Source organism: Musa acuminata, chromosome BXJ3-2, assembly GCF_036884655.1.
Source record: "Musa acuminata AAA Group cultivar baxijiao chromosome BXJ3-2, Cavendish_Baxijiao_AAA, whole genome shotgun sequence".
In the NCBI taxonomy this organism is placed as follows: domain Eukaryota; kingdom Viridiplantae; phylum Streptophyta; class Magnoliopsida; order Zingiberales; family Musaceae; genus Musa; species Musa acuminata.
Genome location: NC_088350.1, coordinates 35,191,957 through 35,211,479, shown reverse-complemented (window position 1 = coordinate 35,211,479; position 19,523 = coordinate 35,191,957). Strand labels below are relative to the sequence as shown.

The 19,523-nt window shown below is 43.9% G+C and overlaps 2 protein-coding genes across 3 annotated transcripts; both read right to left on the bottom strand.

Moving 5' to 3' along the window:
- Positions 1-844: 844 nt before the first annotated feature.
- LOC135631149 (probable xyloglucan endotransglucosylase/hydrolase protein 28) lies at positions 845-3,612 on the bottom strand. Of its 2 annotated transcripts, none has more exons than XM_065138592.1 (4): positions 3,236-3,612; positions 3,038-3,138; positions 2,367-2,575; positions 845-1,458 (listed from the first exon to the last, which is right to left on the bottom strand). In XM_065138592.1, exons 1-4 carry the CDS (start codon positions 3,438-3,440, stop codon positions 972-974), a joined length of 1,002 nt encoding a protein of 333 aa, XP_064994664.1. In that variant the 5' UTR covers positions 3,441-3,612; the 3' UTR covers positions 845-971. The 2 variants fall into 2 exon arrangements, with proteins under 2 accessions (XP_064994664.1, XP_064994663.1); XM_065138591.1 differs by having other exon boundaries at positions 3,038-3,147; positions 3,236-3,611.
- Positions 3,613-16,025: 12,413 nt separating this feature from the next.
- Positions 16,026-18,670, bottom strand: LOC103976754 (heat stress transcription factor A-1). Its single transcript, XM_009392074.3, has 2 exons — positions 18,300-18,670; positions 16,026-17,061 (listed from the first exon to the last, which is right to left on the bottom strand). Exons 1-2 carry the CDS (start codon positions 18,519-18,521, stop codon positions 16,219-16,221), a joined length of 1,065 nt encoding a protein of 354 aa, XP_009390349.2. The 5' UTR covers positions 18,522-18,670; the 3' UTR covers positions 16,026-16,218.
- Between the last annotated feature and the right edge of the window lie 853 nt (positions 18,671-19,523).

Below are 19,523 nucleotides of genomic sequence, written 5' to 3'. Positions count from 1 at the left end.
CGTCTTTGGGGTTGACTGCTGCTAACTAGAATCGCTGACCTAGTTTTGACTTCTCCCAGCCTAGACAACAGACATTGTTGGCTTACTTTATAGACAGATATTACAGCTCTGAACTGGATTTATGATTGCATCATGAAAGAGACTTGATTTTTATTTGATCTCACTGTCAATTTCAGGATCTGAAAACAACTGATATTACAGCCTACAGTAGGTGTCTTCTCATTGATTGGGTTTGGCAATAAATCCAATCCACCTTGATCATCTTTGTCACCTTATTTTAGTCCAGATTCCATCCAATCTGAGGGCCCATATGCCTACACTCGAGACATTAAAACCTTGAGAGTTTGTAGAGGGCAAAGGGACATGGAGGCCAACCTCCATGTCGACTAAAGACTGCTAATAGTGACCTTCCTAAGTGATCAACACATTCAATTCTTCAAGCACAATCGTAACTCCTTTACAAAGCCATGGCCCTATTGAGCTACCACCATAAAGAAAAGCATTCACTTGAATGCTGAGCATGAAGATTGACACTGTGCTGGACCAAGTGAAGGAAACTAGAAAGATTGGAAGAACAATATGATGAACAAAATAGACCCTGAAACAAGCTTTGAAAGACTTAGTTGTACATTTCAAGGTTGTTGGCAATATGGTATGTACTGCTTCATACTGGTGTACCGACACACGATATGCTAGGGTGTGTCGACGAGGACTCGAGCAATCCACATCTCAGTTGCTCGTCAGATCGATATGTACTGCTCATACTGTATCGACTCGGGCTATGTGGTAAACCTCAGTACATGTGTATGTCATTGAACCCATGTGAATCGACCCAACATAGCTCTACTCAAAGCTCCCCAAACTCCACACCAAATAAATTTGCTATACAACACCAAAATGCGTGGTACACAGGAAAAAAAGAAAAAAACCCTGAGAGTACATGAACCTATTCAATGTTCAATCACTTAGATTCAAAGAACTGCATCTACTGAGCTTCGGCCATAACGCCTACCACGGCGGTGGCGATAGTTGAACTTTGCCTCGCCTGATGCGAGAAAGTTCTGGGATTCAGGACCAACAAACATACACTCTGGTGGGGGTGTTGGGTAACGAATGCGATCATGACAGTAAGAGTAGGTCATGTGCTTCTTTCGGAACTTGGCCATTGCCGTTCGTTGATCAGCTGACATAGTGATGGCATCATACAATACAGCATCAGATCCCTGGCAGGCTGTTTTGTGATCACTAGGATCAACAGCACAGCCATGGAGGATGAGGTCAGCAAAATCTGCGACGTAAGGGGCAAGTTTGTAGTTGACCTTGTAGCGACCGCCAGAGGTGGCCCAGGTAGAACCATCCCATATGGTGGCATACAGGGACATGGGCTTTGAGGGGAAATCCCCACCCATGGCTTGTGTCCTCACCACCACCCTGATGGGAATGTTGTCAATGTAAAATCTGCACATAGAAGAGAACATGAAATATCAGATTGTTTGTAATGTTAAGCTTGTTGTGACTATAAAACTGTGCAGCTGCTAATCTATAGAAAATAGGTTGTATGTAGACTTTCGTTAATAAGAATGAGTGAGGCTGCCTTTTTGTTCTCTAATTTCTCTTGTCTGCGAAGGAAAGCGAAGATGTAGTACATTTAGGAAGCAACCATCCATGCTTCTTGTGACCAATTAAGTATGGAATATTTAAAAGCGTGTAGAGAAATAACTAGAAGATCCTAAATCAGAAACAATCACAATATCTAAAGACATCTGACATAATATATCATTAACTTATATATAGATGGACCTAAAGCTTTTCTCCATAAAACTACTAACATGTATGGAGAGAGAGAGAGAGTTGAGATTTTTGGAATATGATGTGTTATCTAATACTGTGAGCGTGTTTTCAATATTAAAATAAATTGGTCAAAGGAAGAGGGGGGTTGATAAGGACAGGTTATGATCTGGAAGTCTTTGTAGTTAACAATGGGGCTATACATCCACTGTCGTATAACAAGTAGGATGCATGTGACTTTCATTCCAAAAGTCATAAGAGTATAGTTGTCCTTTTGTTCCCTAGTACTTCATCTATTCTGCATTAGAAAGCAAAGGCAGAGAAATTTTCAGGAAGTAAGCATAACATAACTCTTGGTTGTAACATATTAAGCTACCTAAAAGAATATAGACCTGGTGAAGATGGTTAAAGAAAACAAACCAAAGACCCTAAGTAGAAAATTTTAGAAATAATTTAAAGATGAGCACAAAATATCATAGATACACTCTCTGTAAAAATTATAGACTTTCATTATCAAACACTCAATTTAATGAGCAAGATCCTGAGAAGAGGCAAATAATTTGGTATGTAAGCCTTACATGATTCTCTCATGGCTCCACAGGATGGAGTACTGGTGGTAGTCCTCTGTGGGATCGAACCAAAGTTGGTATCTCTCTTCCCTTCCAACTGCTGTGCTCCCGTTCCCATAAACATTTGTCTGAACCCTCCATTCCCTCCCCCTTATGTTCCCCAAGAATTCGAAGTCCAGTTCATCATGTGACTTCTCGAATACATCTCCATTCGACATCTACATTGTCATCAAAAGTAGCATTTTCATATACTGCAAATTGCAACTCTCTGAGTATATGAGACAATTACAAAAGAAAACTTCCAAGGAAGTTAGAGCAAGATCCTTCATAAACTGTTCTAAGCTGACTAAAACAAGACAAAAAGCAAGTAAAGAAAACTTGTGCTAACTATTAGGATTAGTATTCCAGGAATGGAAACCAGAATGACAGAAGAAATCCAACTGGTTTGCACAGCCAAAGTCCAAGTCAAGGTGGCAAAGAGACTGGGAAACAAAAAATTTTCCTCGAGACTTGATGACCCTTTTATCAATGAACGCAACAAACATTAGGAAAAAGAATAGGAGTCTATTTTAGTCAATGCAAACTTGAAATGTTCTTGCTTAACTGGAAGTGTTCCTAAGAAAATAATAGCAGTGAGTAGTAGAAGAATGTTAAACTTAGTGCGGAGAAAAGGAGCATACATAGAAGGCGACAACGACTCCAGCGGCATAATCTGAAGGTAGTTTGATGGAGGCACTGAAGAATCCATGCAGATAAAGATCTTGTGACGCAAATCCAGCACCTAAAAGAGCTGTATACGGTTAGACAGGCATCCATTTATCCTCTTGTAGAGGAGATAAAAGGAGAGGCTGAGCAAGAGATGAAGATAAGAGAAGTACCAGTTCGCTGGTCGAGAGCAAGATGGACAGCTCTACCATCTCGGTGTAGCAATAGATTAGAGTCTCCAAAGAGCTGCGTGTAGCCTTCCTCAAAAGAGAGGGTGGTGAGGTTGGGTAGCTCCGGAAGAGATGTAGCCTCATTGGTGAGGAACAGAACTGAACCCAACAAGAAGAGGAAGAATAAGGAAGAAGAAGAAGAAACCATTTCTACTTCTTCTCTTCAACTTTGCTTCTCTTTTCTTCTCTGCCTTGAGCTACCTTGTCTCTCCTTCTCTGTCTCACTGATTTATCTTTATTTTGTTGAGGCGAGAGCTCTCTCGTCGTCTTATGTTCCTTGGGGGAGGAGAAAAGAAAGGTGTGGTAGTGGAAAGGTGAGGACGAGGCTGGCGTTTTATTGGGAGCAGAGGGAGAGAGTTGTTTCATCGGAGAAGAGACCCCCTAATTATTTTTACAAGTGACATTATTTTTGTTATTACTATGCACATGGAGTGGTATTTAATAATAATATTACCAGTTGAAGCATGCAATGGAATCTTTGTTACCTCAAGTAGTGTTGTAGAAAATAGTAGTACATGTGGTGAAGAATTGGAGTAAAAAACTAGACAAGGGGGTGGGCATTAAATAGTTTCATCCCACCTCCTATGCATGTAGTTGGTCAGTCGCTTGCCAGTTATTTCTTCTTGATTCCTTTGGTTGAGTGCATGGCTATATATATTTTGGAAACTTCAAAATGTACACTGCAATCGACATCAAAGTCGGCTTTCTTCCAAAATTGGGACCGAGTGATAATTTTACTCTCCAGTGAGTTAACTTGTGTTATATAATCAGCTTAACTAATTGGTTTTTATGGGTGTGCTCATGGCTTTCTTGGATATGTTAGTTAAATTGATCAACTTAAGTTTTCTACCAAATATGTGCTGCATGAATTGGAAGTCGTAATGGTTACTATAATAGTGGTAACATGCAGAATGCAATTTTATATACAATATGACATGTGTGACCTACCTACTAATTTTCAAGGTGGAGTGGATCATCCATGGCCTACTACTGAGCAACTCTTGTGACTTTTCAAAACGGAATACAGAAATATGATTTTAATAACAAGCCAACCACCACTTTTGCTGTCTGAAGTAAAACCCTAGTTGTTTTGCACAAACGTACTTTTTGTCATCAGCACACATTTCCTGTGGTCTCAACTTTGATGCCAAATACTGTCATAATAGCTGCTTTATTTGAACCTCTCTGGCACAGACCCTAGTTCATTTGTTTGGCTCCTATCATGCAATTTTTTTATTGAGGACATGTTTCTCTCTCTCTCTCTCTCTCTCTCTCTCTCTCTCTCTCTCTCTCTCTCTTTTATAAAAGCACATTTTCACCTTAAAAATGAAAGATACAAATTATTATTTGAGTTGGAATTCTGCAAACTGTGGTCTCAGCCAACCCTTTAGCTGGGTCACATATCTGACACCACATTATCTGACTTCTTGTTCTTGTTGTGCCTGTTGCTGATGCAGGGCCTCATCCTCATCTGATCACATGCATATAGTGGCAGCTGATGCCCGCCCCACACACCAGTAGCCTCCAAGAACAAGGAACCATCTGGCCTTGAAAAAGCAACTGGGAAGTGATGTCACAAGGAAGAAGAAAAGCAAGTAATGAATGCCAGGGATGAATACAACTCATGTCTTTGTGCAATACGAGCCTCTATTGGCTCTGGACTTGGTTCTCTCTCACCTCAAGTGTTCGCCAGCTCGAACATCTAATGCATTGTATGCTTAGTGGCTATTGAATGCTCCGCAGAAGGAAACCACTCGACACAACAGCTGCAACCAGGGGCGAGTGGCTCATTTGCTGTCATGCCGCGGCCGTGGCCTCCATTTCGGTGACATGGCTTCTCCACGTCGGCAGACACTAGCCGTTGCTACATGACAGCGGAGGGCGGCCCCACTTCTTGCCGTCTGATCTCGATCAGTCGTCTGTGACCTCTCTCTCTCTCTATACAACGGACATAAGTAGTTTAACTTTAACCTCCCTTGTTCGCTAAAAATTGTTTTGGATTGTGAAGTAGGCTGCTGAAATGTTGCACTTTCTTCGGATTTGGGGCATTGAGAAGCAGGGAGGATGGCTGCAGTCCAAGGAGAAAGGCAAGATAAGCATTTATTTTGATCAATACTCTTGAATGCTTTCATCAACCTTTCTCCTTCCTGATTTCTGTTGCAGCTGCAGGCAACATTGTTCGGTTCGGCTCGACTTCTTTTCCCAAGAGAAGTAATGAAGGTTTGGTAATTACTTTGCTCGAATCATAGTTATATTTCTTTATGATCAAATGAGATGGTAACTGCTGGGATTTAGAGAACTCATGTAGCCGTCCGTGTGACGGAGGGTCCACCCTCACAGGAGGGCAGCTTGTCAGAGCCAATCGCAGTGCTCCGGTTGGATTCACCCCCCGTGACATATCTACTGCTCTGCGCTATGATCTCGACCCATGCTTACAAGCTCACACTGGTACTGTTTCTTGGCCAGATGCCAACCCTACTCTTATTCTACCACAATGGTCCGAAGCACAACCCTCCACCACACCTAGGGACCAGCTACCCACCTTCGCTTTTGACCCTGTGCTCCATGGCCAGCCTAACCTGTGACCCGGGGATTAATTAAAAGAGCTGTGGGGGTTGCAAAAAGTTCTTGGGAAAGGAGGTCATTTTCTATGTACTAATCCACAGCTGTTTTCCATGTGTGGAGAGAGAGAGAGAGAGAGAGAGAGAGAATCCAATTGGGTGGTGGTTGTAGCACTGCAATGCACGCAAAGGTTGGCTGCTTTTTTCACTATATTGTTGCCACAGAGATGTGCCCTTGGTGGGAATGAGAGGGTGACAAAAAGAGTGCACAGCTTTAAATGGGGATTCGGATTCCAGGAGGGGGGAGGGGGGAGGGGGGAGGGGCAAACTCGGCAGAATGTGGGACTCAAATAACATGCCGTGTCATGGACTAATTGTACAATGCATGTTTATGGAGGCTACCAATATCTTTAAGAAGCCTCATGGACTTGTTTTCTTCTATTCCTTTGTGAGGGAAATAGACGTCGTTGAAGTATGGTGAAACAGAGAGGGGAATTGGGGACAAAGTCATACCACCAAATAGTGTGTATTCCCTCACACCACATATGTGGGACATCTTTAGAAAACGAGTCTTTAGAAATTATGGCTCTAACAGCACAAGATTTTTACATGAAATAGAATCTCAAAGATGAGAACAAAATGGATTGGACAAAATAAACTATTAGTTTATTGTGGGGGTATGAATAAAATCCGAAAAATTTAATGAATGTTGATTTAGAATATGCTTTTGGGACATTTTTTTATTTTTAATTTTGTTTGAGATTTGTTGTTGATTTAGATAGCTTTGACATGATGATGCCACGTTTTTTCTCTTTTTGTTATGATTTAAGTGATTAGGATTCGGTGGAAAAGAAAGATTAGTACAAATAATGAAATTAGGTTCCTTGCGATATCATAAACGACAGTAGTCCTGATCAATTAGCACAAGCCTAATTTTGTACCTTTTGTCGATCTTACGTTGGATTCATACCTAACTAATAGTCCTTTTGGTCTGGATTCATTGAAAGTCAGATCTGATTTAAATCAATCAAACAACCATAGTAGTTAGGGTCTGAGCATTAAAAGAGGCCCAGTGCATCATAATTCTGGGTCGGACCTGATTGCAATGCAGAAGATTTAATGGGGGGGGGGGTAGAACAAGAGCTTTGGCTGGTATCTCCAGATCCCCAATTCTCTGATGAATCCAAGCTCATGATCTTCGTTGGGTCGGATTCACATATCCGTATGGAGTCAATCCAATCCAATCCAATCGTTTTGTTTTTTAAGTGTGACTTGCACTGGTAGGTAATATGTCGAGTTTTGATCAGATCGTGGTAATATGTCAAGTTTTGATCGAGATTGGCAGTTCGACGACCCAATCAGTCATTTGATCGATTACGGTTAGTCAGATCAGCTAATTTTCATAAAGTCTAGCGAGTGGTTCAATATAGTCCTACTACGCCCTTTAGTTGGAGCTTAGGAACTAATATTTATTAATGGTGTTAAAAGCATACGATGATGATTTTGATTCATGATACAACGAAAGGTAAAGAGTAAAACAAAATGATATTTGAATGCTATTAATATAAGTAAAGATCTGTTCATACAAGTCACTGTAGGGTTTGGAGGGGATGAATGTTCTATTATTGTAATGTAATGGATCACAACTGTGAATGAACAAAGGAAATCTACAAAATCCCAAGTACTCCTCTTAATCATAAAATAATAATAATAATAATAATAATAAATTATTATCATTATTATTATTATTATTATTCTCTTTCGGCGCAGTAATGAGCAATCAAAGTTGGAGGGTCGGTTTTGCTGTACAACGCAAACCGCAGCAGCCCATGGCTTGCTTTTGCCAGTTATACTACTTCCTTTTTTTTCATACGCTCTATCTGTCGGGTGGCAGAGCTGTCAATCGGTGGTGGGTTCTCCTGTTCACTGTACCGTCGCCCTTACACTAGTGGAAAAAGAGGGAACTTAAAGTCTGCTCCGACTCCAAACGCACCATCTCTAGCCCCCCTCAAGCATCCCATGGCATCTCCACATGTTCCATATTGCTTCTAACATGCATGTCATCCCATGGTTGCACATCAATAGAAACTCCAATATTTTTGCTCATAATTTAGCTAATTTTGGGAGGTTGAATAATGCTGCTTTTGGGAGGGGGTGGGGGGGAGGTAGAATAATGTTGCTCTCGATAAAGATATATAATTAATTATGATCATTCATTTATATTTATATATTTATATTTGATGTACGATTACTATGTTCATTGGTGGTGGTTTTACACTGCCATGAGCTTGTGGACCAAGCATAGTATTCTTAATCAACTAGAACCTTAATTGGAATAACTCAATCGATTTGAATCAAACTAAATTCAATTAGAATTTGATGAAACTAACCTTGAATTCTTATAAAACATATCTGGAATCATTCTAAACCGATTTGAATAAATCATAAATCAAATATGTTTGATTTTGTCGATCAACGAGCTCAAACTAATAATAAGAGAAGAAATTCAAGAGACATATTTATATCTAAATATTTTTTAAGTTAAATTAAATTTATTTTTGACTTAGTAATATAATTTTTCATATTTAATTAAGTTATCTAATATTCTATTCTTAGGATCTCATATTCCAATAGGTTTTTAAAATCATTACTCTAACATCATTAAATTATCATATTCTAAATATATAAAAAAAATATCATTTTAATATTCATAATTTATAGAAGATTATTTTTTTAATTTTTGAATTCAAATTTTTATCTTTATAATAATATTTTTTATTAAAAAAATAATTATATCTTCTTGGTAAGACCATAAGTGACGAAAAAAAATCTCTTGGTAGGGCCACAGTTGATGAAAAAATCTCTTTCCTTTAAACTTCAGATCTATCACAAAATAGTAAGTTACTATAAAAATAAATATAAAATAAAAATATATTAATACCCACACATGTTGATAGAAATTTTTGAAAAATCATAAAAATAATTTTAATATTTGTGAAACATATACAAATATCAACAACTTAATATAAAATAATAACATATCTGATGAGGATAGTAATTATGATAAGACTCGGCTGACGTCAGATGACGCCTCACGCAATAGCACTTGGTCAATGCAGATCGGAACGTCGATCGAGGCGCATTAACATCCTGCCAAAGTTCAATTCTTCACGTCACGCCAACACAAAGTTAGACGCTACCAGCCTGCCTCCTGCAAGCGGGCAGCTCAGGAAGCAGTATGCTTCCCTATAAATACCCTCTCGTTCATTAGAAAGAGGGGGAGAGACAGACACACAAAAACCCTTCTTCATTTGAAACCCCATCTACATCAGCTAACTTGATCGTCGGAGGGGTCGGGCCGAGCGCCTCGGCCCGACCTTTGTGCAGGTGCAAAGCCGAAGGTCCCCTCCAAACAACCGCCTCAGTGGGCTCGAGGAATGCCCCAGGGAGATCCCTATCATCCGGACCCGAACCGAGCCGCGACGGCCCTGAGGCCACGACTCAAAGCTTTTTCCTACAACAGATTGGCGCTAGAAGGAGGGCCCGGAATGTCGGGTGATTGCCCGCCTGTGTCGTGCTCCTCGGTCGCATGTTGTCCGAGACCACACCTGTGCGGCCAGCCCGCCTGCGTCGTGCTCCTCGGCTCAATGCGTCCCGAGACACACCTGCGCGGCCAGCCCGCCTGCGTCGTGCTCCTCGGCCGCATGTTGCCCGAGACCACACCTGGCCGGCTAGCCCGCCTGCATCGTGCTCCTCGGCTCCATGCGTCCCGAGACACACCTGCGCGGCCAGCCCGCTTGCGTTGTGCTCCTCAACCCTATGCTTCCCGAGACACTCCTGCGCGGCCAGCCCGCCTGCGTTGTGCTCCTCGGCTCCTCAACTCCATGGCTCCTTGGCTCTTCGGCTTCTCGGCCCGCTTGCCTCAGCTCTTCGGCTCTTCGGCCCCATGTGCGCGGCCAACCCGCCTGCGTCGTCCTCCTCAGCTCCTCGGCTCCTCGGCCCCATGTGCGCGACCAACCCGCCTACGTCGTGCTCCTCAACTCTTCGGCTCCTCGGGCCCATGTGCGCGGTCAGCCCGCTTGCCTCGGCTCTTCGGCTCCTCGGCCCCATGTGCGCGGCCAACCCGCCTGCATCGTCCTCCTCGGCTCATGAGCTCTTCGGCTCCTCGGCCCCATGCGCGTGGCCAACCCACCTGCCTCGGCTCCTCGGCCCCATGTGCACGGCCAGCCTGCCTGCGTCGTGCTCCTCGGCTCTTCGGCTCCTCGACCCCATGTGCGCGGCCAACCTGCCTGCATCGTCCTCGTCGGCTCATGAGCTCTTCGGCTCCTCGGCCCCATGCGCGTGGCCAACCCACCTGCCTCGGCTCCTCGGCCCCATGTGCACGGCCAGCCCGCCTGCGTCGTGCTCCTCGGCTCTTCGGCTCCTCGGCCCCATGTGTGCGGCCAACCCGCCTGCATCGTCCTCCTCGACCGCATGTTGCCCGAGACCACACCTGCGCGGCCAGCCCGCCTGCGTCGTGCTCCTCGGCTCTTCGGCTTCTCGGCCCCATGCGCGCAGCCAGCCTGCTTGCCTCGGCTCTTCGGCTCCTCGGCCCCATGTGTGCGGCCAACCCGCCTGCGTCGTCCTCCTCAGCTCCTCGGCCCCATGTGCGCGGCCAACCCGCCTGCGTCGTGCTCCTCGGCTCCTCAGCTCCTCGGCTCTTCGGCTCCTCGGCCCCATGCGCGCGGCCAGCCCGCTTGCTTCGGCTCTTCGGCTCCTCGGCCCATGTGCGCGGCCAACCCGCCTGCGTCGTCTGTTGGGAAATCATGGGGGCGACATCACATGCACAGCGGAAGAACAAGAAAACAAAATCCTCGATTCCCAAAAAGATGTTCGTCGTCGTGCGAAGATTGGTGCGCAAAATCTGCGAAACTCAAAACTGCGTATAAAGTAGATTGTGTTACCTAGGGAGATCGTATATCCCTGTTTCCTTACAAATCCTTAGGAGAGGGTGAAGGAGGTCAAGTGTCCTCCTCTCTAGCGGTGATCCACACAGCAGGGTTGCGACGACGCTCCTCAAAACTCCAGGCCTGCTCTGAGGTGGAGAGGGAGAGGAGAATAGGAAAGACAAGCAAAGACTCTAGCCTATGAGGCTCTAAATCCCTCCTATTTATAGAGGTCCCATGTCAAACCCTAATGGGTCCTCCCCTAGTGGGTATTGGATCTGCATCCAATAAGACAAGGGCTCCGTCCGATATCTCATATCCGAATCTCAACTCATCGCAATACCTACCATATGTGTGTGACGCTCTAGGCCCAATATCGAGCTGGCCGTGAGTCATACCCGTCAGAACTCCTTCTAACTCAGTGAATTATTATCTCTGTAATAATTCACTTGACTCATCGACTACGGACGTACTAGGCCACTACGCCGTAGTCCTCAGACGATACAGGGGAATCTAATCCATTGGACCTGTCTGTCCTCAGTTATCGTGTACCTATAGTCCCTTATCCATCTAATATCCCAGAGACCGTATATCGAGCATGGTGCTGTCAGACCCATACGGTTTCTACTCGAGTCTCGCTCTAATCGGATTCTCCCGGAGAACTCTTTCTCTCTCAACCCGAATGACCCTGGCCAGGGATTTATCTGAGCAAGAACACATGAGATATTCCTCTCATGACGTCAAGAGTGGATGATCCTCTATCGACACTAAATAGCCCTCGTAAGGTCGACTACCACTCCCAATGACCAGTTGTACTAGATCTGGGACAGCCAAACCTATAAGTCTGGTATCAAAGAGTGGAGCACTCATACAGGACATCCTTGGTGTCTCAAATCTAAGGACCAGATACACCACTAGGACTACGGAATCGCTGTCTGACAATAAGGCATCATCAACCATCCAGCATTTCGTAAGCGGATCAATCAGTGAACTCATTCTCCAATGAGCACCTGTACTGTATCCCTAGTGTCCCTACACGAGCAACTATGAGACCAGCTGCATCCATCATATGAACGGGTATACAGCACATCAGTCTATCCGGTTATCACGATGTCCCTCTCGAGTAACCTATGATTGGGATTATTTAGGATATGTGTTTAAAGGTGAATCGATCTCATTATCGTGATCTCATCACGATCCGATTCCCATTTCACAAATCCAAGGATATCACAATATATGTATGCATTTATGCAATAGTTATAAAGTGATATACGCCAAAATATAATAAGCAAAAAGATTCTGTATCAAGTCACATGTGCCATCACTCACGTGATTGGCTTGCTGGGCACCTATGACTAGCATCGTCCTCCTAGGCTCCTGAGCTCTTCGGCTCCTTGGCCCCATGCGCGCGGCCAGCCCGCCTGCCTCGGCTCCTCGACCCCATGTGCGCGGCCAGCCCGCCTGCATCGTGCTCCTCGGCTCTTCGATTCCTCGGCCCTTTGTGCGCGGCCAACCCGCTTGCATCGTCCTCCTCGACCCCATGTGCGCGGCCAACCCGCCTGCATCGTCCTCCTCGGTCGCATGTTGCCCGAGACCACACCTGCGCGGCCAGCCCGCCTGCGTCGTGCTCCTCGGCTCCATGCGTCCAAAGACACACCTGCGCGGTCAGCCCGCTTGCGTCGTGCTCCTCGGCCCCATGCTTCCCGAGACACACCTGCGCGGCCAGCCCACCTGTGTCGTGCTCCTCGGCTCCTCAGCTCCACGCCTCCTCGGCTTCTAGGCCCCATGCGCGCGGTCAGCCCGCCTGCCTCGGTTCTTCAGCTCCTCGGCCCCATGTGCGCGGCCAACTCGCCTGCGTCATCCTCCTCGGCCCCATGTGTGCGGCCAACCCGCTTGCGTCGTGCTCCACGGCTCCTCAGCTCCTCGGCTCTTCGGCTCCTTGGCCCCATGCGCGCGGCCAGCCTGCCTGCCTCGACTCCTCGACCCCATGTGCGCGGCCAACCCGCCTGCGTCGTCCTCCTCGGCTCAGCTCCTCGGCTCTTCGGCTCCTCGGCCCCATGCGCGCGGCCAGCCAGCCTGCCTCGGCTCCTCGGCCCCATGTGTGCGACCAGCCCGCCTGCGTCGTGCTCCTCGGCTCCTCGGCCCCATGCGCACAGCCAGCTCACCTACGTCGTCCTCCTCGACTCCATGCTCACCTAGGTCATACCATGCGTCGGCTTGCCCTACTAAGTGTGCTCGTCGGCCGCACGCTACCTGGGTCACCGCTGCACATCCGACCCTTCTTAGTTGCTAAACTCTACGATTCCCACCCCTCCAGCAAGGTGCTCGGCTGGGACAGTTTCTCAAAGTCGAAGCCATGCCTCGGACCCCCCTTTTTATGGCATGACTTTCTTCGGGGGGGGGGGAATATGATGAGGATAGTAATTATGATAAGACTCGGCTAACGTCAGATGACGCCTCACGCAATAGCACCTAGTCAATGCAGACCGGAACGCCGACCGAGGCGCATTAAAATTCTGCCAAAGCTCAATTCTTCACGCCACGCCAACACAAAGTCAGACGCTACCAGCCTGCCCCCTGCAAGCGGGCAGCTCAGGAAGCAGTATGCTTCCCTATAAATACCCTCTCGTTCATTAGAAAGAGGGGGGGGAATATGATGAGGATAGTAATTATGATAAGACTCGGCTAACGTCAGATGACGCCTCACGCAATAGCACCTGGTCAATGCAGACCGGAACGTCGACCGAGGCGCATTAAAATTCTGCCAAAGCTCAATTCTTCACGCCACGCCAACACAAAGTCAGATGCTACCAGCCTGCCCCCTGCAAGCGGGCAGCTCAGGAAGCAGTATGCTTTGTGCAGGTGCGAAGCCGAATGTCCCCTCCGGACGACCGCCTCAGCGGGCTCGAGGAACGCCATAGGGAGATCCCCGTCATCCGGACCCGAACCGAGCCGCGTCGGCCCCGAGGCCACGACTCAAAGTTGTTTCCCACAACAATATCTAACTCATGTATCAGAAAAATTGGTTTCTCTTCTACAGGACAAGAAGTCATATTCCTTTGCCTCCATTATGCAAAAGAGACACAGTTGAGCAACGAATTCTCGCTCTTCGGCTCCACCACCGATCTGTTCTCCAAGACCCGATGCCCGATCCCATCCTAGCAATGTCGATTCCTAATTAACGACAACTTACCATTGCCTAAACTCGGATCCTCCGACGTCGCCCTATCCACCACATTCTTTTACTTGTTCTTCTTAAAGGCCTCGGGATTCTGCCTTCGACGACGCTGTTCGAAATCAAGCCGTGGGAGAATGTTGTGCTCGACGAAGGAACTCGATCGGATGGAGTGAGGAAGAGGAGAAGGGGAAGGGACCGAAGGAACTGAGGACGATGGTGATCGCAGTCGCAAGAAACGGGTGGGCGTAGAGCAACGAGGAAGTGCACCAGAGAGAGACTAACACAGAGACAGTAACCGAGTCGGAGCAATCTACATCCGACCCATATGGCTCGATCGATTAGTTCAATTAGGGCGATCAATTAGTTCAATCAGGGCCCGATCGAAGGTCCAATTTTGATGGTAAAATAACTAATGAAGTTAAAATATATGTATAGATAAATACATACTAATTATAATTATATACGACCTAAAATATATGATTTCAATAGTTATTCCTCTAAATTTAAAATTAGCTTAAAAACTTATGCGGATTATAAATATTAGAAATAATTTATGTAAATAAATATCTTTTTTAATTCAAATTAAATAATTTTAATTATATGATTTGAGTTTTTGGATAGATTTTAAAGGGAGGAATGCATGGGAAGGATGTTAATATTTGGAGGAATATGTTATTTCCGAGATTTGAAGGGACATATAAAGATATTTCTATCTTTGAATCCTTCGTTTCATTTAGTACGAATTGAACTGTCCAAATGGACTTCCCCTGAATTAACCCAATTCATTAAGCCGGACCAATTTGGTTTTTTATACGTGGGACAATTATAGATTACTGTTACCCCTCGTAGTTAGTTAACTTTAATATTTCGGTCCTTATATTTTAAAATTTTATATTAACATTCTTATAGTTATGAAAATGAAACAACTAGGTCCATTTACCCTAACGTTGTTGGCTTTCTAACGAAAACATAAAAATAAAGGGTAAAAAAATAATTTTAATATTTCAGTTGGTGAAAGCGGACAACGTCGATGGTGACGGACGACAACACCACTAAGAGGTCGCGGGTGACTGTTATGGATATTGAGAGTGACAACAAAAAGTGAAGGTCGCTTGTTATTTGCATCAAGGCTAATGCAGATGTAGAGCGATGTCGTTCGATAACTACGTTGGCGTTGATGTAGATGCGGAGCGACTCTCACATCTCGTCGTCGTTTTCCTTATTCACAACAATCACCCGCTGTTCAAGCGGCATCATCGTTTATCACCACCGACGTCGTTTGCCACCATCAACTAGAACATTAAAATTATTTTTTTACATTTTGTTTTCGTATTTCTGTTAGTAAAACCGACGTCATTAAGATAAATTGACCTAGATGTTTCCCTTTAATAATTATAGAGATATCAATATAATTTTTTAAAATATAAGGATCGAAATACTAAAGGTAACTAATTACGTAATTAGATCATTCTTCAAAGCCTATCTAGTACGTACCCCAAAAGAAATAATTTTTTTTTATTCCATCGTACCAAAACCTAATATCCATGAGAGCCAAAAACAAACCATTGGACTCAATTATATAATACTATATCACCTCGACGTTATTCCAGGCTTTGTAATCCGTAGTCAACACCGTTCAAGCCTTGCTTGCCCCCATGAATAAGTGTACTATTAATCCCATCCCCTCGAGTCATAATCATGATAGGAAAAGACGTTACGACTCTCCATCGTTTACTTCGTTATTGACTTCCAACCAATAGAAAATATTTCCAAAGTCCATTACATCTTTCTAAAAACTTTTTTGTCCGATACCAAATTATTAAAAAGTCAAATAATCTATCTAAGCCTTTTCTAAGTAGCATCAACATGGAAGAACTGAAATAAGTAATTAACACTGCTAGGATCTTTTAATACTTAACCCTTTCTGATCAACATCAGCAAGGAAGCTGAAATCAGAAATTATTTCAAACACCACTATTGGAGAAGTGAACCGAGTATTGCAGAAAAAATATAAAAATAAAAATCAATGTCTTACGATAGATAAGCAAGCAGAATGAACAAAGGTTAGGTTGATATGAATGCTTTGAATGTATTACTCATTCCAACTAGGAAATCATGTCTAAGTCAACAGTAGACGTAAGATGTAATATGTACTGTTTGGTTTTAACTGTAAGTATTAGAAATAATCTGCGGTAATTGGAAACTGTAGAGACAAGAGCAAAAGTAGAACCACAAAACCTGAGTAGCTGCAAACATGAAGTACTACCATACAACCATGTTGTTGCTGCCTTTTTCCGATGTTAGATTTCCCATATATCCATCAGTCTCCTGTTCAGTAAAATCAAGGCTCCTCATATACTCTGCTAAAGCTCCAGGTTCGATTTGCTCACTGTTCTCCCCTGCCGAACTGGCTAAAAGTTGCTCCAGATCTTCCAGATTTGTTAGAGACCCATTTTCTTGGAAGGGCAAAGCGAGATCATCTCCGACCGTCATGCTAACTCCATTTGAGTGCAAATCGTTGAACACACTGCCTGATTCTTTTGAATTCGCTACAGGCAAAAAGGATGATTTCATGATTTCTGGGGCAAAAGGCTGGTATTTGATCATTTGCCCATCGGAAACTGCTTCTGTACCCTCTAAAACATTGTGTTCTGGTGGAGGAAGCTGCCTTCTTCTTTTGTTTATGTTACTCCACCTGTCATTGACGTTTTGCTGAACTAGTTGTGCTATAAAATTAGGAGTTTGAACGACCATAGCTAGAAGCGACATCATTTCTAGCTGCTTTTGTTCCATGCAGCGAATTCGTCGGACCAAGCTATGTAGTTCAAGTTCAGAGTTCTGCTGGTGCTGCCTCACTTTTATTAGCTCCTGCATGAGGGCATTCTTATCCCTCTTGAGAATTTCAATTTCCTCCTCGAACCCAAAGTTCCCAACCTCGATGATTCCATTTACAGATTCAGTTTTCGGATGGGGCTGCTGCTGCGGACTAACAATATTATTATGTGCCGGCTTTCTTCTTGTAATAGTCTTCAGCAAATGCTTTTGACCTCTTAGAAATCCTTCATTAGCGAACTCCCATCTATCAGGGTCAACTTTGTGGAATCCCTGATCGATAGATAGAATGGCATAATGTGAAAAACACTTGTTAAGCTATTGCAATCTAAAAATGTGAAGTACTGCTATGCTAAAATAAACATATCATGTTTGCTGGTCACAAATAAAAAGATTGTGGTTTATTTCAACTAAATATACGATGGTGTAGGATGAGTTCTCACTGTGCAACTGATTATTTATTACGATGACATGGTAAATATCATATGCTGGTGTTTGTGTTTATTTAAATGCATATCTTTCTTTTACAACCCATCACTTTTATGTGTGTCATCTATTTGAACTTCTCAAAATTAACTATGCCAAAAACATGATAATAGCATGAAGGAAGCAATGGAACATTATATTTCACAAGATCAATAAGCTTATCAACTTGCAGTCGCTCACAGATAAGTTGACTGTCTTGCACCAATTCCCAAGTAAAATTAAAAGGAAAAAAAATACACAGAACATACCTACTAACTAATGAAACTATTGTGCATTTAGCATTATTGTCTGATCTGGTTTATTTATTTATGCGGATAGAGATAGAGTAACAATTTTTAGCAACAAGTTACTATTTTCTGTAAGTCGAATAATTTCAACACCACAAGTTCTTGTTACTGAATTTTACAAGAACACACTATTCCAAGCTATCACAAATCATAACCATACTGAGACAAACCTTTGCATTCACTTAAGATATAAACCCAGAAAGAGGAAGGGGATTCTGAAAGAACATCTCAATCCGCAGATGATTTAAACACCTGAGGTAAGTATCATCCGGATCGGTTGAATTCAAGAACAAAACACCAAGACCTACAACTGAATCAAGAAACCAACCCCCCCTTTTTCTTCTTCTTCTTCTTAAAACAATACACTAAAAATAAGCTAATAGGAACTCCGCAATAATCATGGATCACATTCAGCTCTACATATCATCGTATCACGATAAAGTAAAGCCGTCAGATCTCAATAATACACCAGAAAACAAAGGAATCGTGCGGTCTCCTAATAGGACTTAATAAGCAAGTAAAGCATCAGCGTAAATGGAACCCCCAATTTGAGCACAACACACCGCGTATGCTGTTCAACTACGATCCATGGCGTCTTAAATTCGGTAAAGAAATCAAGAACAAGAATTGCAAGAGCATGCCCAACCTAAATGATGCGCGGAAAACAATCCAAGAAACGAGAAAGAAGAAGAAAAGGACAAGAGGAGGGAGGGAAAGGGGTCATGGCGAGGGACTCACGTAGGTATTGAGCTGGCGGACGAAGCTCGATAAATTGCTGTGCTTGAAGTACTTGGGGAGAAGGTCCTGGGAGAAGGCGTGGGGGTCCCAGATCACGAAGCTGTTGCTCGTCTTGCTCCAGGAGACCGTGTCGTCGGTCGACGGATCGTCGACCATGTCGTAGCACTTGGTCAGGAACGGCGGCAACACCGGCACCAGCGAACTCCCGCCGCCGCTCGCCATCTGCGCTTCCGTTGCTCCTCCGCCTCGATCCTGTTGGAGGGAGGGGGGGTGGCGGGAAAGAGATTCGAGCGAGGAAGAATAAGAAGAAACCAAACCCTAAATTTGAGATGGGTGAGGGAAAGGAGGGAGGAGAGCAGAAGGGCGGAGCGAATTACGATGACGACACCGCCACGGAGAGGGAAAGGAAACCAAGTGTATTTTTGTACTCTTTATTTATTGTTTGGGCTGGTGTCTGAACTCGAAGACCGTGCGGCGTCCGCCGATGTTACGCTTTCGCTGGTTCGGGTTGGCGAGTGGGTCTGAGTCCCACCCAGATTTTTATCAGCCAGCGCAGCGCGGTTGCGATGAGAGCATGTGGTCGTCGACTGATAGCGGATGTGGGTCCCAAAGTGTAAGTCCGTCCAAATCTGTAGTCCATTTATCACAGAATTAGGTACGATTGTACAATAAATACACACATATATACATATATATATAATATTAAATTTTAAAAAATTCAAAATTTTATTTTTATCCATAGAGTATCCCTTTTAATTTTATACATATGACATTTTTTATTTTCTAAAAGATAAAATTATCCTTGTACAGTTAGCCTCCACCTAGTTATCTCCCTCATGTTTTAAGCAAATATGACTACAAGTTTTAGCATAGAATCACAATCCCTAACTTGAGAGGAAAAGCCTTCAATATATATATATATATATATATATATATATATATATATATATATATATATATATATATATATATATAGAAAGAGAGAGAGAGAGAGAGAGAGAGAGAGAGAGAGAGAGAGGTCCTTCACCTGTCAAAAGACATTACCCAAACACAGGATATGAAACAAACTGTAGTGATCAGGTCATCCCTGTTCTTTGGACGAGTTGTCCCTCACTCTTACAATAGAAGCACAACTGTTTTGCTGTCACTTCCCACGGTAGCCACCAACTTCACTCTGTCTAACACTGCATCTAAACCAAAATTCCAAACAGAAACAATCAAAAC